General features: G+C 48.2%; 6 protein-coding genes across 6 annotated transcripts; 1 reads left to right on the plus strand and 5 right to left on the minus strand.

The window, feature by feature from the left end:
* Positions 1-58: 58 nt before the first annotated feature.
* Positions 59-1,372, minus strand: N7529_011925 (PQ-loop repeat-containing protein; the record flags this gene model as incomplete). Its single annotated transcript, XM_057247451.1, has 1 exon — positions 59-1,372. The coding sequence occupies one exon, from the start codon at positions 1,370-1,372 to the stop codon at positions 59-61; it is 1,314 nt and encodes a 437-aa protein (XP_057092800.1).
* A 1,103-nt stretch (positions 1,373-2,475) lies between these two features.
* Positions 2,476-3,481, minus strand: N7529_011926 (uncharacterized protein; the record flags this gene model as incomplete). Its single annotated transcript, XM_057247452.1, has 3 exons — positions 2,476-2,935; positions 2,985-3,333; positions 3,388-3,481. The coding sequence occupies 3 exons, from the start codon at positions 3,479-3,481 to the stop codon at positions 2,476-2,478; spliced, it is 903 nt and encodes a 300-aa protein (XP_057092801.1).
* A 486-nt stretch (positions 3,482-3,967) lies between these two features.
* Positions 3,968-6,444, minus strand: N7529_011927 (SH3 domain-containing protein; the record flags this gene model as incomplete). Its single annotated transcript, XM_057247453.1, has 5 exons — positions 3,968-5,077; positions 5,131-5,297; positions 5,357-5,953; positions 6,007-6,345; positions 6,417-6,444. 5 exons carry the CDS (start codon positions 6,442-6,444, stop codon positions 3,968-3,970), a joined length of 2,241 nt encoding a protein of 746 aa, XP_057092802.1.
* Positions 6,445-7,646: 1,202 nt separating this feature from the next.
* On the plus strand, positions 7,647-9,614 carry N7529_011928 (serine/threonine-protein kinase; the record flags this gene model as incomplete). Its single annotated transcript, XM_057247454.1, has 1 exon — positions 7,647-9,614. The coding sequence occupies one exon, from the start codon at positions 7,647-7,649 to the stop codon at positions 9,612-9,614; it is 1,968 nt and encodes a 655-aa protein (XP_057092803.1).
* An 828-nt stretch (positions 9,615-10,442) lies between these two features.
* Positions 10,443-11,433, minus strand: N7529_011929 (mitochondrial 54S ribosomal protein uL15m; the record flags this gene model as incomplete). The annotated part of the gene is made up of 2 exons (XM_057247455.1): positions 10,443-11,049; positions 11,117-11,433. The coding sequence occupies 2 exons, from the start codon at positions 11,431-11,433 to the stop codon at positions 10,443-10,445; spliced, it is 924 nt and encodes a 307-aa protein (XP_057092804.1).
* Positions 11,434-12,286: 853 nt separating this feature from the next.
* N7529_011930 (uncharacterized protein) lies at positions 12,287-14,245 on the minus strand (the record flags this gene model as incomplete). Its single annotated transcript, XM_057247456.1, has 3 exons — positions 12,287-13,401; positions 13,477-13,750; positions 13,820-14,245. The coding sequence occupies 3 exons, from the start codon at positions 14,243-14,245 to the stop codon at positions 12,287-12,289; spliced, it is 1,815 nt and encodes a 604-aa protein (XP_057092805.1).
* Between the last annotated feature and the right edge of the window lie 2,622 nt (positions 14,246-16,867).

Genomic DNA, 16,867 nt, shown 5'->3' on the forward strand with positions numbered 1-16,867 from the left:
AGAAATGTGGATAAGAAAAAGGGAACGAAACCAAAGGCACGCGTATGTAGAATCATGGTCAGACAGTGCCATATTGGCCGCGCTCTGCACCCAACAAAGCCTGTCCCTCTCGGGCTGAAGAGACCTCTCGTGGAGGCGAAGAAGATGGAATCCATCCGCGCATCCAACCATGGACTCGTGTCCAGCGACGGCCACGACCACGCTTCCGATCATTTCCACCGATGCTGGAGCTAACAAAACTCTCATCATCCTCACCCTGTGGGCCATCGCCGTACATTAGAAACTGCACACCCATGAACCCATCCAGGCCCAGGACACCGAATGCACCCAGGAAAAAAGGAGTCGCGCGTCCGATCCATTCCAAACGATCGTTCCCGTGGTTGTCGGACCAGCCGCCGCCGCCATAAGGAGCGAAATCAGACCAGGCATTCGGGTTCGTGAGAAGCGAGCTGGAATAGAACAGATTCCCGCAGAATGCAGCTATGAAGAGTAGGGGTGAGAGACCTTCCGTGCTCTTGCGCTGGTAGTTTTTGTATAGCTGGGGAGGACGTGAACCGAGATACAGAAGTGTTGACATCCAGGAGAACACACGGCCAATAATCTCGAGAATAGCCTCGTTGGGTGCATCGGAAATAGGCGGGTGAGGCTTTTCAGTTGGTGCAGCGTTGGCAAGTACGGCACAAAGAAGAGATGCCATGAGCATTGTCCGGGGCAGTGCAAACGGCATGCTATTGGCGCTGCTGCTCATCCGCACAGATCGACGCGATGAACTCAATTTCTCATTTGAGTATGAAGCTATTTGGCCGGATGAATTGCGTACTGATCCAGCCTGGACGCCCATATCCTTAGCCTCAGAATGTTTGGTCTTCATGTCGACGGGCGCTGGCGTCTGATATGTTTCGTCGCGTGGAAGCGGCACGCCTTGGATGAAACCTCGGTTCGAGTCACCCGGGTATGACAGGTTGTCATACCCACCATTTAGGCGTGCTTTGTAGTGGGTATACCAGAAAAACTGGAAAACCAGAGTGATGTCAACGAAAACGTAATAGCTGGCAACCACCACCTGCCATCCTGCCTGTCGTGTGTATAACGCTCCCACAAGATTGCTGGCGTCACCTAGACACCATATGACTAGAAAGAAAATAGATAATCCCGACGTTGACTGGACTTGGTAGTTCTTGTATATTTGCGGGAGTTGCGCGAAAAGCCATGAGACTATGCTGAGGGTTCCGAGAACGGAGGAGATCGCCGCTAGAGGTGTGGGGATACAGATGTGGAGATGGGAGGAGACGGCGGTCAAGAAGGGCGATGTCGGTTCACAATGGTCGGGAAGGGATCCAGCAAGGAAGTTGTGTAATAATGGAGGAGACATGCTTGTAATGTAGTGTCGTGTGTGAGGTGTTCGTCAGCGATGTAGAGCCTCAGTTGACTTGTGCGGCTAGGGCGGATGTCATAAAGTATGGGGTAATAGCCGATAAGCGAGTCCAACGTGAGGAAGTGATGTATACTCTAAATCTAAAAGAGCAAAGAGAATCAAGTTAAGAACAAAGAGGAAAATATTGGAAATGACAGCTGAAATATGTAAGATGAAAGATGAAGATGAACAAGTCATTCCCAAGTGTCAGGAGAGCTGAATGCCTTATCGAGAAGATCGGATGACTCATGAGATAAGGGGATTCGGGCGTATCAGCGGTTCTCGCGGGGGAAAAGGGGGGTTTGCCCTTGTTGATCACTTTCTGCACAGTGCTACATTGGGGTAATGGATGCATCCTTGATTAATTGATTATATGTATTTGTGATATGACCATATAATTAGTGTCATTTTCATTCTATTGGTATCTAGGTACTATATGGATAATTGATCCCCCCGCATCTAAATGGCTATAAATTCCACTTTCTTATACCACTTATAGAAGCGGGGACCGTCGTATCTAACGTATTTATACCATTATTTATAAAGGTATATGTACGAAACTAACTTTAAAATTTGAATGTCTTGATAGATTGGATGAACCTCTGCAAGCGTGGGGTCGAGGCATGTCACTTTTCCTTTCTGCATTTTGACTTATATATCACCAACCTTCGGCCTTTGCTAAGGGTTCCTTTACTGTTTCCGCTGGCCTCGAAATCAATTCCAAGGTGTTGGTTTGTGTTCCAACACATTGGCACGTAGGGATGGTTATTACCGAGGCGAGTCATCTTTATAGTCTAAGAAATCGCAGAATGATCCTTTCATTGGGCGTGGTGGATATATCTGAGGGAATACAAGGCATTCCAACGAGCTAGTCTCGGATCACAGCGCAAAGAATTGATATCCAAGATACCACCAAGGAAATAGCGGTTGCTAGTCAACCGCAATCACTGGAGAGAGCAAACGCATAACCATATCGTCTGTGTCATAAGTCGTTAATCGCAGCATAGAGGGAACAAAACTACTATAGCAAAAGACCGTACGAACTCCACCCTGGCAATTGTTCAGTGCTCATCTTCTTCGCCGCGGTGTCTCGAATAACTACTGTGTCTCGAACCATGAGAGTGACCACTGTGAGAGTGACCACTGTGAGAGTGACCACTGTGTCTCGAATGACTCCGATGGCGATGATGATGGTGTTTATGATGCTCGCGGTGACTATGCTCAGATCTGTGATCATCATCATCATCCTCATTCTTCGCATGGTCCTTGACTTTGTCCTCAATGAAGTGCCCGAGAAGAGCACCCCCAATCGCTCCAAGTAGACCATGCTCTTTCTTGTGACCAAGGTAGTAGCCCGCAACACCGCCGGCGAGTGAGCCTCCGAGTCCGCGATCCAGATCTCGATCTGTATCTTCGTTGTCTGAGCGTTGCTCGCGTTGGCTATCTTCTGCTTCTGAGATGTAGACAGCGGGTGGCGGAGCTGTCGGAGCGTACCGTGGTTGGTCGACCGGATCATCATTACTAGGGCTTGGTTTAGCGTTCGCTCTATCAATCGCTGAATATGACTTACTAGTAGCTTGCATTTTCGGGGACTTTGGTTTGCGAATGGTGGTATCCAATTGGACCTACCGGTCCCTGATAATCTGGCTGGCCTGCTGGTGTGTAGCTTCTTTCCAGTGTGGAGCCATAGGGTTCTGGTGCGAGATTATTATGACTTTGGTGAGGGACTTGGCCCGGGTTTGAGTCTGGGCTCCAGTGTGGTTGCGGCTCATAGCCATATTCACGGTGGTGAGATTGATCGTCGGGGGGGTAATAGCCAATACCGCCAGGAGTAGGTGTTGAATAGAAACTGTATGGGTTGTATGGATCAGCCATGGTACATGTAGTAGATTTGTCAAATTGAGATGAGCTCAGGATGCCTAAAGATTATAAGGCAGATACTAATCAGAGAGTCTGATGACATTCGTACTTACATGTACACATCATGCCCAGCACCTGGACTGGTGGTGCGGCTGACCTGTCCGCAAGACCCCTGCGCAGAAATTCTGGAATGCGCTTGCCAATCATTTCTTGATTACTTGCGTTTACATATACGTACATGTACGTACAATAAAACGATCATCCTTGTAATTTTGGTATATTCTACAGAACATGTATGCTTGGCGACTGATATTTGTATTGAGATACGTCATTTGGGGATGACTTTGTGTGGAGAAAAAAACACTGAACACGGATGAGTCGGGGTATTCCGGTGAAAAAAAAGACAAAAAAAAGATCGACAAATGGAAGCAGAGCTGGCCGTTAAGACGTTCAGGTCCACATCGCTCTCTAAGGCGATGGGAGGGGCAGAAAAGTAGACGCAGTAAGCTTGTGTCAAACATGTGGCATCAAGGCAATACACAAAAATGTGAAGGAGATGAGAAAGTGAAAAACAAGAATTAATCAGGGCCGGTCAAAATGATGCGCCAGCACAATCAAAGGCTACCTGGCCTGTGTTGTCATGCGAGACGACCCCGCCAATATATCAACAGATAACGTTCAAATGTATACCCATCATACTGGTGGACTTTGCATGCTGCGCGTTGAGGAAGAGTTTCGGGACCGTCGTGACATCCAGTTCACAAGCATGTCATCAAGCTGATTGTTCATTTCCTTGAGTCTCTTGCTCTCTTCCTTGAACAGACGACCAGTGATCGGGTGATCAGGGCCAGCTGGAGGGACGTTTGATTTGTCATGGACGATAATGAACAAGTCGCGAATGTCATTGTCCTCGTCCAGGTATGATCGTAGACTAGAATCACTCCAGGTAGGGGTGTCCACAGAAAGGGTGTCGACTGAGCCAGGGGTTGTCGTGATGCTCTTTTGGTAATTGTTGTCATTTCCTGATGATGAAGACGGAGATGGCGGCGACAGAGAGCGCGCTCCTTGAGGGGAAGTCTCTGTTTTTCGGCCCGGTGCGCTGACAGAAACGTACGCCTCCGCAGGAGAGATATTGACAGGGGATTCCGGCTCATTTCCACCCGTCGTATGCGTAAACCTCTGGGGTGGAGATGTTACAGAAGTGGAACTAGCCGGTGTTTGGCCGTAATTGTCGGGTCCTCTCCATTGGGTTTCGCTGGATGGACGATCAACGGGCGACGCCAAGGGGTCCATGGATTCGAGCGGAGTAGCAAATGGATCCTTAGAAGCGCTATCCACGCTGACGGGCGATTGCAGCACAATCTCACAGTCTTCGTAGGCGCTTTCTTCTTGTTCTTGCGATGGGACCTGTCGAATGGTCTGATCAACTGGACTTTGGTAACTTTTACTTTTGTTGTACTCGGTCATGTCTGGGTCGAGGTCTGTATGAACCTTCATGATTCCTGGAGGCTGTTTGTGTAACTTGTTGACTGTGTGTTTCTGGGGCTTCAAAGGCCGCAGTTGTTCGGGCGACAAAGATTTCGATGACATGGACTCCATCGAGGTCTTGGGTTGGGGCGAAGTGCGAGATGTCAAGTCTGCAGAAGGCTTCTCCAGGTCATCAACGTCGTCTTTGCTCTTCTTGCGCTTGAACAACCCGCTGAGCATTCCCGATTTCTTTTCCTTTCGTTTCTTCTCCTCTTTCTCCTTGAGTTTATCTTGTGGGTTTGTTCCTTTTTCAATGGAGTCGAGGCTTGCGCGGGGCTTCGACAAAGAGTCAGCCTTTGCTTGTTCGAATTCAATGACAATAAACGTACCTCTTTCCATTCCGCCAAAGTGTTCGAACCGTTTTCATCGCGGGCATCGCGGGCATCGCGCAAGAGATTTGGTGTAAGTGAAATCTTCTTGGGTTCCGCGGTGTCGTCTTTGAAGAAAGAATCGGTGTTTCGTACAGTGCCATTTCTGGATCTACTGACGGTGGGTTCTGTTTGGAAACATCAGTCTCTAACGCAACCTCGAACAAATCACGTCGAGTGTTCTTACCTTCTGCTTCAAAGAATTCCTCACTAGACGGGCGTCTTTCGGAACTTGAACGCTGTGTATCTTGTTTCTCGTGATGACCGTTGGTTTCCGGGTGCTCTGTAGGTTTGTCTTTTTGTCCCTTCGGTCTGAGAGGTTCCACAACAATATCCTCGGCTTGATCTTGTACATCTTCCTCTTCTCCATCCAGAGTCTCGTCGTCGTTGAAGAAATCCCCATGTTCAGAATCGTCGTCAGATGAGTAGTCAACATCAGAGGCGTCGATGTATGTTGGAGCTCCGAAATTGACGGTCTTTGCATTCCGACGGCGCATGGCCTTTTTCAACGGGTTCTTCGACTTTTCGTTGTTGTCGCCCAGCATAGTGGCAGAAAGATCCACGTTTCTATGTTTGTTCAATCTGGCAAGCCTCTCGGTTGGCGTTTCGATGTGCTCCGCAGGGAGGTATCCAATGCTGCCGTCCTTCACCACGCGAACCAGCCACCAGTAGCTGTTACTGTCGTCAAGAAGAACCATGGTATCACCCTTTGCGGCGTTTGCCTGTCCATCGACGGTAGCGACGAAATTGTGAAGCGCATAAACGAACTCGAAATCGATATCCTCTGCATCATGTTAGTGATTATCCTTGATGCGCTTTGATCCCGAGAATCCATACCATCATCGATAGAAGGCGAGCTGGAGATTTTGTCCATCATATCATCGTCCATAAGGTCATCGCTCTCACCATCCGCCAGGTCTCCATCCTCCTGGCCATACTGACTATCATCGTCATCATGACCATCGTCCTCTGGATCCCCATGCATGTCCTTGTTGTGGCGGTAATCGATCCCGTCACGTCCGCCCTTTATCTCCGATCGTAGATCTTGTTCGGCATTGCGGATGGAAAGCTCTTGGTGGGGAGCAGGCCGGCCGCTCCCTAGAGGATCTGGATGTTCGGGTTGTTTGCTGTGATCTTTAGCAGAAGGCTCATTGTGATCTTGAAGGTCCAAGGTATCTATGAGATGTAACGGTCAGCACCTTGCTCCATTCCAATTGGCGTCGCAACTCAAACACAATGCAACCTACCAGCTCGGATCATGTGAGGCCTCGTCATGACGCGGTTTAAATGAATGTGTTGTCAAGAGTAGCGGGAAGGAAACAAAGTCGTGAAAGCAAGGAGTGAGTAGCGGACCAGGAATATGGAAGTTAGGACAAGCGCGGGATGATAGCAATGCGCGAGTCGTGGGTTTCCGAAATTCCTGGTTCCAAGCAAGACTCGAGCGAGTTCGTATTGTGGAAACCGACCGCGGTCAAGCACAGGGTGAATTGGCCTGAAGGAGAGACAGTGCCTTGGTAATGGTGGGGGCTGGTCTGCACTTTGTCCCAGCAAATCGACACAGGAGAGAAATTAATTACTGCCAGAGCGACAAGTCGAAAGGAAATAGAAAGAAAAAAAAGCAAAAAATTAGGCGTGTACCAAGGCCACGACGTCGAGTCTGAATAGAAACTCCTTTCAGATAGAGAGCCAAAAGGAGGTATTCCCAAACAAGCGCCCCTTGCGCGCGGCTAAACTAAGGCGCAGTTAACCCCCTGAACCCGTGGACGGCACACGTTAGTTGGTCAATGCTTCTATATCCCGGAGTGTCTATGTAAATTGTATATTGATACTGAGAAATTGTTGAAGGTCCAGGCAATTGTAAGTATGATGCCTTATATATATATAAAATAAAATATAAAATACAAGTTACAGAAGAGGTCAAAAAAAGGGACTTACAAAAACGGTCTAAACAACGCTGTGGGGACTGAGGGACTGACACTGAAACTGTTATACATATGCGCATCATGTCACTAATTTTGGCCGTAATCAAACCGACCATTTCAGGAGTGTAGGGCAGGGCTACAGAACTGTTCACCGCAGTCATGTGATTACCCGACCACTTATCGTCTTGGCTGCGCTGTTATCCGGATTTCCCCGGGTTTTCATCCCCTCTTCTAAGGCTTGGTACTTGTCTACTTACGAATACATTATTTGTGATTCCTCTCCAACTGCTTTTGTTTGTACCCACCGGGTTTCACTTGGATTTTTCTTTCCATATATAAATTCAGAAAAAAACTCCTTCAATCACGGCTTCATTGACATCACTTTATCAGTCCTTCTGTCTCCACTTTAGATGTTATCACCCCACAATTTTCTTCAACTCAAAGCATCGCAAAGCACCTGGAAAAAGTAAAGCAGGGGGTTATATAACCCTACTGCAAGCCTTTCACGGGCTCACGCCTTCGGAAATTATCCTGCTTCGTGTCCCTCCGTAGGGCATGGCGCATAGCGAGAGGGCCGGGTTGGCTAGCGGATTGGCAGCATTGAGGATTGAAACTTCGTTTGAACGCGACAAGCGATGGGCAAATGAAAGTGGAAGGAGAGCGACAACAGCGGGCGATGGTATCGAGAGCGAACATACCAATAAATCTGATGATTATGCGCGTCGCCGCGATACTGATGAAGACCACAGTTTGTTAAGTGATCTACACTCAGCGACTCCTCCCATTTCCGTCCCTCGTCCCGATGAGCATCACTCCAAAGATGATGACTCCAGCTATCCTCATAAGCCCGATGAAATACAAGGGTCGCCGCTTGACAGCTTTCTGCAGGCTCGTAGACCATCGATATCTTTCAATCCAACGGTCTCCGTGGAGTCCGGGAACCAAATCCCGTTGGAAGAACCTCTTTCCATGGGAGATACGAAGAACCGTCCACCGCAAAGATTCGAGTCCCGCAGTTCTGGGCTCCGAAACGCTCTTTCACAAGACGACGACCACGATCAACACTATGTGTCTCCCAGTTGGAGTCCTAAACGATTCCAGGATCGGGGTTTCCCGACCGGACAATCCCGACCGCAGCCCTTTACAAAGTCTGATAATGGCACAACCATGAACTCAGATATCGACCGCCCGACATCCCTCACGTCACAGTCGACGGTGTCTCCACTCACGGATGAAGCTCGAACCCCTCCCGATGATTCTAATCACACGATACTCTCGCCGTACTGTGTTCCGTCGCCAACTCAGCCTTTTGCATCGCCCGAGGATCGCAGCAGCTCTTGGTCTGGAGCTGTCGCTACTCCGTTTGGAAGCAAGCGCAGCTCTACTCTCGACCGCAGTAGCAGTCTCCGGAACTCCACCCGGCATAGTTCACGGCGATCAACTATGTCCAGCGGCAAATCCCCTGCCAGCATGTTCCTTTCCATGTGGAGCAACAGTGAAGAACCCGCCCCGCAGCCCGATGATGAAGGCCAAATGGTCGGAGACGACTACGTTCTCGGAAAGCAAATCGGCTTCGGTGGCTTCAGTACTGTGAAAGAGGCCTACAAGGCCGAAAAACACGGCGAAACCAAAACACTTGCCGTCAAGATTGTGAAGAAGCAAATTGCAGGTCGAAGTGAGCAAGAAAACGACGAAGTGCAAGCGGAGTTTGACCATGAAGTGCGAGTCTGGCGGTACCTCAGCCACCCGCACGTATTGACGCTTGATGCCGTGTACGAAACAGATTACGCCACGTTTTGCTTCACCAAACTCGCTATTGGTGGTACGCTCTTTGACTTAGTCCGTCAAAATCGTGCTGGTCTTGATACCAATCTTGCCAAGAAATATTCATACCAACTGGCCTGTGCAATCCGCTACCTTCACGAAGATGCTCGAGTTGTTCACCGAGATATCAAGCTAGAGAATTGTCTCCTCGACCCCCTTGCCGACTCTGATGGCAAGATATCTTCAACGCTGGTACTCTGTGATTTTGGAATGGCGGAATGGATGTCAATCGACAATGGCGGCGACTCCCCGGATCCTTACGAAGACGCAGCTGACCGTCCGCCACCACAACAAATGGGCCCAGCAGGGTCTAGTACTAGTGTTGCAGGTAGTCTGGAATATGCTTCCCCCGAGCTACTTCAGTCAGTCGGCGGTGTCATTCACCCCTCAGTCGATATCTGGGCGTTCGGTGTCATCGTCTATGCCGTCGTTGTTGGCTCCCGGCCATTCCAAGACTCTTTCGCCCCTCGCATCCAAGCAAATATCATTAGCGGCACTTGGGATCAAAATGCTGTATTTGGCGACACCGCCGATGGTCCTCTTCGACAAGATCGCGAGGATGCCCTCGAGTTGATCTGTGGGTGCCTTGAAATGAATCCCAACAAGCGCTGGACTATCGCCGATGTTCTCGAATGCGCCTGGATGCGAGAGCTCGCAGAAACGACTGAGACCTCATCTGATACCGTATGGAGGCTTTGAGCTCTGTTCTTTTTCCTCCCCTCCATCGGTCGTTCTAATCTCATTTTGTCTTTTTGTCTGAAGACTTCAAGACAGTTTGGGTTTCTTTTCACGTTTCAACGTCTACTTCCTACGATGCGATAGTCCTCTTTCCCAACGTTTAACGATTCAGCGAGCGTTTGGGGGGTGAAGGACTTTCGAAATCACTATGATACCCTTTTCTTCTACTGTGTGCAAGGTTGCCAGCATTTGCATTTACTTTTTTCTTCTTTGCATTCCCGTGATCTTTTTGAATATTCCCCACTCGCAGTGCGTTCTCGGTTTTGATTTTAGTGCGGGCGGCTTTGGCATCACGAGATGAACGATTATGATTTACTGGTATAGCAGGCGCGGCGTTCCCTCTCAATTATGTTTTTGGTTGAATTTCACTTTTGTCTCTTACTTCATTTCCTCGCCTTGTGTCATCTTTTTGCCGATTTGATTCGCTGTGCTGTACTTTTATACCTGTTGGTTTCTGCATGTGCATGTTCTAATCTATGTGTACCTCCTCTGCTTAATCTTCCGTTTTCTGGGTGGCTGATCTAGCCTTAGTTAAAATGCAATAATGAAGCCTTTCGCTCTATACTCACGTCGAAGTATATGTATATATGTACACAGGCACATCTTGAACCCATATAGCACAAAATGGTAAAGATTCTAAGAGGTAAAAGGCTAAGAACCATGTAATTGGAAAGCCTACATATCCAACAAAGTTACATATTTATACATGTACAAAAGACCAGTCTTAACCAGCCTCGAAAACAGAAACTGCAAAACAAAGAAAAAGTCCAAGTCCAACAATCACCCCATCTACCAAAGCCTGTTCTCAGGCAAAATCTTCTCCTTCTTAGTACCCGCAGCAGACTTCCTCTCCTCAGAAGAACGGAAGAACAAACTGGGGCCTTCACGCGGCTTAAGCAAATGCGCAAGATAACCCCGATGCGCCGGATCACGGTAATATTCAATATCACTACGCTTTGTAGGATCCGGCAGACGGAACTTCATATGGTTGCGTTCCAAGCAAGTCTCCCAGACCTTCTTGCGGCCCACCCGCGCGATCTGGTACAGTTCCTCGGACCCGCTCTCCCGCGCCCACCGCTCAGACAGGAAGGAGTGTGTCTCGCCATCCAGGATGCGGCGGATAGACGAGGGGGTATAGTATCGTGTTGTGACGGTTCCGCCGGCGGCTTCGATAGCGGCGATTGCGGAGGCGGAGGCGCGCGAGGCGACGACGTGGATGGGTTGTTTTAGGGCGCTGGCGCCGTCACCGAGGATCTTCACGCCGTCGACTGGTCGGCTGATGCAGCCGCTTTTGTAAAGTTCTTTCATTGTGATGGGGGCTTTAGAGGAGAGGCGACCTTGGTCGATCCAGGACTGGACGCGGTCGAGATTGACGGTTGTCATTTCAACGGAGAAGCTGGGGAGGTTGTTAAGATTTGTTTTTTGTTTGCTTGGTTTGTGATGGCTGGTTGGGGGAGACTTACATGTTGACACCGCCACGCTCGCCGTGGACGATGATGTCCTTGGTCTGTCCACCATTGAAGAAGGCGGGGACCTTTCCGTGCTGGCCTTGTCCCTTGTGACCACGACCGGAGGTCTTACCCTTGCCGGACGAGGGACCACGACCTCGACGGATGCGCTTGTTGTAGGCTGTCGGGTTGTCGGAGAGGGAGGCTAGGATGGAAGCATTGCGGGTTTGCTGGAATTGCGGAAGGAGGAAGGCGAGAGGAGATGCCTGTTGGAGTGGTCGAGTAGCAAATTTTGCGAGCTGCGTGGGCAGCCCCATCAGCCGGGGTGACATGGTGGTGTTTTGGTGATGGCCTTCTGCTGGTGTTTGGCTCGCGGGTTTGGTGATGGTTTCGAGATCTCTGTCGGGGCGGATTAATTTTGGTCCGACTCCGAACTGGTCCCAACTTTTGTATGCCATTTTAACACTTACAGGCTACTCCGTACACAAGTTCGAGTTGTTGTGTTGATTTACAATTTACTTTGGTTTAATTATCAAATTTTTTGGAAGTAGATTGCTAATATCGATAGTTATTAGCAATCTACTTCCAAAAAATTTGATAGTTATCAGGATCAAGCTATTACTATATCAAATGAAAGTATACCTCCTTGTACAGGCCATAATTTGGTCTGAACAATTTTCAACCAACATCAACCAAAAACCAAGAAAAAACTGTAAAAGATATTGTTGATCTGGCGGTAGGTGGTAGTACCTTGTTTTGAGAACTACAGACACTCAAGACAAAAAAATACCAGTGGTAAAAATCTAGATTTCATACAAGTATGCTGCAAAGCTAAAGCTAAGTCTGTGGAAAGTACGCCATCAATATGCGAATGCAACAGCAATGCCGGACACCAAACGGTATAGCCGGAACAAAGAAAAATTCAAAGTCGAGAACAACGCCGCATGTACCAACCCCGAGGGTAATCTCGTCTGCAGGGAGGCCAATAACGAATCCATCTAGAATGAAGCGCCAGATATGCGAAATAAAATCGTAAAAGGGAAAAGTGTGTACAGATGGAAAGAAGAAAAACAAGACAAGGTAAAAGAAAAAAAAAGGTGTACAACGAATGAGATGGTTTTCTCGTGTGTCGGGTCGTAGCGCGGTGAAGTCGTAACATGAGATGAGTGGATAAAAGGGAGATGTTCAGCCAGCATAGCTTGTAGGTGGGTAGAGGGGATGGAGGTAAGGAGCTTGGTTCCACGCATCAGGTTGGATGTAAGGTAGCAGGCCCGTTTTGCGAGTAGAACCCTTTCCGAGCGGTTGGTAATGCATGTGATCGAACGGAACACTGCGCTGCTGTTGCAGGGAACTCGATGGTGGTGGAATCAGCAAGGTATTTACGGAACGCACAGGTCGATAGGGCGAATTGCGGTTTGCAAGAAAAAAGGAAGGGGAGAGGTGCGTTTGCGGTGTGTGGACGGAGTAGGCCGAAACAGCCGGGGAGACGGTGCCAGAAGACACGCCAAACGAGCTCTGGTGATGTCGGCCTAGATCCGACAACGAAGGCGCATTGTACATGCCAGACTGCATAGGGGGAACGGAAAGTGGGGGCATTTGCTGCCAATTTTGGGGCCGGTTGTAGATTGGGGGGATAATAGCCGGAAGGTGAGAAGGCCCAGAGGGAGGTAGTGATTGAGGCGTAGAGTAGGCGTTGGAGATGTGAGCCGATTGATGAGGAGGCGGGAGACGAGAAATATTGCTGGTCATTGGGACCACCGGGGCAGAAGTTGGAGTCAAAACGGGTGGCAGGGTGGGCATCGCATTCATCGAGGTCACCGGGACCGTCATCGAAGGAGCAGAGGTGGCAGACGACAATGCAGTCCGCTTGATTGGGTGAAGGTCTTCATTTTCATCGCGACTCCGCTTTCGCGAGCCTCCCATGGTGATTTCGCCGCTCAGCGATTGTGGTGGCAGCGAGTATGGCGGCAATCCGTTTAGAGGCATGTACCAGTTGGGCTGTGACTGGGTTCGGAAGTCGGACGTAGGCGACGGCAATTTGGAAGATGGCGACTGTGACTGCACACGGGGAGGCGATACTCCAAGCACGGCGGGGGACTCGACCGGTAGCATTGAGGCTTGGTTGAAGTACTCGGCGAAGAGGCCCAGCTTGGTGTGCCACCGCGACCATGCGGCCTCGGAAGAGAATAGATCATAGCGGATGTTGCTCAAAAATTCGACCTCCATAATGTGAATCTCATGCACTGCAATGCCCGATACCTCAGCCCACGTCTTATTGGTGTAGGTGTTATCGTCGAGAACTTTGTATAAGTCAGCAAATTTATCCAATCAGAAAACTCCATTTCGGAGGCGGTCAACCTGATAAGAATACTCACATTTATTGCCAAGCATGAGCGCAACTGTCATCAACCGGAATTCACTACCCTTCTTTCCCTTGACACCGGAGTTGAACTTCTTGAGTCGGTAGATAAAAAGTAGCGCCAGAAGGATGACATTTTGGCTGACTTGCGTTGTGGAGAGAATCGTAGCGACCCATTTTTGAAATCCGACGGTGGGAATTGCTTCAGCGACAAGTGACGGTACTGGATGCTGGCAATCTTCGATGGCTTGTAGTTTCGAGGTTTTTTCGAACCAAAACAGACATGTCATCTATAGGGGGATCAATGACTGTTAGTTTATATACTTGATGACGCATCTGTGGAAACGGTGGATTCTCACCTGAGCAGCAAATTCAGCCAAACTGCCCTTGCTATTGTTGACAGATGAAGGGATCCGGAGCTGTGATTCTCTAGAGCTGGTCGATTTTTTCTGAGCAACAGGTTCGGAGGCCGGGGCTTCTTTGTTCGGTGCGGGATGACTTTGCGGTTTCATAGTAGCCACCATCGAAGACGAAATCGAATCGAACTGAGGGCGTGAGTGGCCGTAAATGTGAGCAGGCATCCCATTCGTTTTCCCTCCATAGGCCATCGGCGGCATAGCATTATAAGTGATGCCAGTCATGTCGTTAGGAGGGGTGGGCAGACCGTTCCGAAATGGAACAGTCTGTGATGAACCCGAGGTCTCCAAGGCCTTTAACGGGTGATCAGTGAAGTCGAAGGAATCCAGAGTTGTAAAGGAAGAGTGGAAGTCCACAGTGGAAGACATAGGGAAATAGGCGATAGACAAGTCGACCCATGAATTTGTTTAAGCAGATAAAGGCGTCGGAAAGGACCGAGTTTCATCCATGTTATGACAAGCACAGAGAGATTGGGTTCCTGCCCAATTGGAATGCAATCAAGGAGGAAAGGGTAAAGGTGAGGAAGAAATGAATATAGACCTTTAAGGGAGTGAATGATGTATATAGAAGTAGCCACGATAGGGCGCCATATAAGGAAGGCAAAGAAGATAGAGATCCGGCTCTCCATAATAAAAAAAATACATATAAAATAAAATAAAACCCCAACAAAGTATTTTAAAATTTCCTAAATAAAAAACGTTCACAGTTTAATGGGATAAAAATATTAATAAAAAATTAAAATAAGTCAAGGCATCATCTTCTCTCTCTTTCTTCAAGTCCACAGACCCATCCGGAGAAAGGCGATAGTGACCACAGAGTTTGACCCGGACGCAGGTCCAGGTTGATCCTCCTTTCTGGGCTCGTTTGGGGTTCCGGTTTGGTCAATCTAGATGGGAAAAATAATATTAATTAATTATGTTCTCAAATGTTCTAAAATGTCTAAAATGTCTAAAATGTCTAAATGGAGAGAAAATACCGGTTGATGTCAGAGCCACGATGTGGTCACAAGTGGGTGCAACTAGAAAGGGTAGGTCGCAGAATGTTTACCTGGTCCCGGCCTCACATTTGCAGTGTTGTACTATCTAGCGCGGGCTAGTGGAAGCAAAAATTGAACTGAAAAACAAATAATTAATACAATTAAAATAGAAGAAAATATGGTCTAGAAAGTATCTGTACCAAAGATTAAAGACCTATATCAGATCCAATAATAAGTCAGGTTTAGTTCAATAAATTACCTATGGGAAAGGGAAAAAGGGTTAAAGGGGGACGGAGGTTTGAGCACGGTGGCTGATCGCTAGTAAGAGTCAAGGAATGGCCAAAAATAAAAAGCAAGTACGGAGTACCATATTTCCATATACCTACATAGAGAGGAAAGGCGAAAGAGAGAGAGGAAGAAAGAGAAAGGTGAACCAATCATAAGACAGAAATAAGAAGATCAATTACCGGAAAAGTGAAGTAAAAAAAGTGAAAAGTAAAAAAGAAAGAAACGATCGGGAGTCTCGGTAAGTAATGGTAAGAAGAGGTCAGAGATTGGTAACCAGTGGTAACCAAGAGGTGATTGAACGGTAAAGAATGGTGAGAAGTGGTATGGAATGGTAATATTCGTAACATTGGTACATTCTTATGTAAGAAGGCAAAGTCACTTCGACCCATTTCAACGAATCATATCATAGACATCAGAATGCCCGATCCACAAAAGTACGAAAAGTCTCACCCTTTTAACGCCTTGAGAAGGCTGGGCCAACATATTTTCCTTTTTTTGTTTAATTTATCCCATGTACGACCGGTCCATGGTATACACTTGCTCCTCTCAATCTCTGGAACTTTCTGCCCATGACACGGTTACGTGATCTAGTACTCCCCGAATTCGTTAGCCGCTCTCCACCGGCAATTGATTCGCTTTCGTTTAATTGTGAAGTATAGAAATATGTACTATGTTCGCGTCTTTCTTTGACTATCCCGCGTGTCCCGGTCTGAAGCCCACTGTTCCGGACGACTTTCCTGTTTCCTATGATTCAGGGGTGATGGACCAATTTGATAGTTCAGGAGCTTCGGGAGAGGAGCGTCCAAGATTCTGCATTCTGATTCGTCCGGCGTTCATGCACTGACTTTACCTAGGTATTTATTTCGCTGCCAGGTATGTACTTGTGGTAACCTGTAGCCAACCTGGTAAAAAGAAAACACACTAGTTACATCGTCGTAGGTATCTCTGGTCGGTATTTGTGTCCCGTCCAAGCGCCCTGTGTCAAGTCGAGGAGTGGCATACCGGTACATCCCATCTGGGCAAAAAAGATTAACTAACCGTTTCACTCGAAACTTGCTCGACCCAGGTAGACGGGACAAAGCCTCACGTAAGGTTAGTTGCACTTGTGTTGCGAGCGAAAGCCGAATAATATGCGCCCAGATCGGCTGGTGGAATTGGAATCCATCGACTACTCGTGGCGCCCTTAACGGCCCTTCCAACAACGAGAGACCAGGGATGCCATTTGCGTGTACAAGCACATCTTGCAACCTACTCCAATAATTACGGACTGATTGACCATCCTGATACAATATCGGTCATGGATGTGGTATGGCTCTCTTTCTCTAGTAAGCACGGTGCCCATATTCTTAGTTGGCCTCCTTGGACGCATGCAAAGGCATAACTATCCACACTCAAATTTCCAAAACTTTCATCCCCAACGATCATCGGGTGGACTCTCGTGAGAGTAAGAGAGAAATAATAATCTATCACGCCACCAGTTAGCTCTTGTCCGAAACCAGGCAACGGCCTGGGTAACGTCCACAATGCAATGTTGGCTGGGGACGATCCAATTCTACATATCGCTTGGCGAAGCTGAGAACCGGATGCTGGGTTAACAGTTGACCTCAGATAGTAGTTGATCGGAAATAAATTATCAAAAAAATAATCATAATTAATAGAAATTGAGTCTCTCTCTCTCTCTCTTTCTCTCCACTTTGCGGGTTTCTGAGCCACCGCCACGGAAGTT

This window comes from Penicillium soppii (genome assembly GCF_028829465.1).
Source record: "Penicillium soppii strain IBT 18220 chromosome Unknown utg000010l, whole genome shotgun sequence".
Classification (NCBI taxonomy): Eukaryota; Fungi; Ascomycota; class Eurotiomycetes; order Eurotiales; family Aspergillaceae; genus Penicillium; species Penicillium soppii.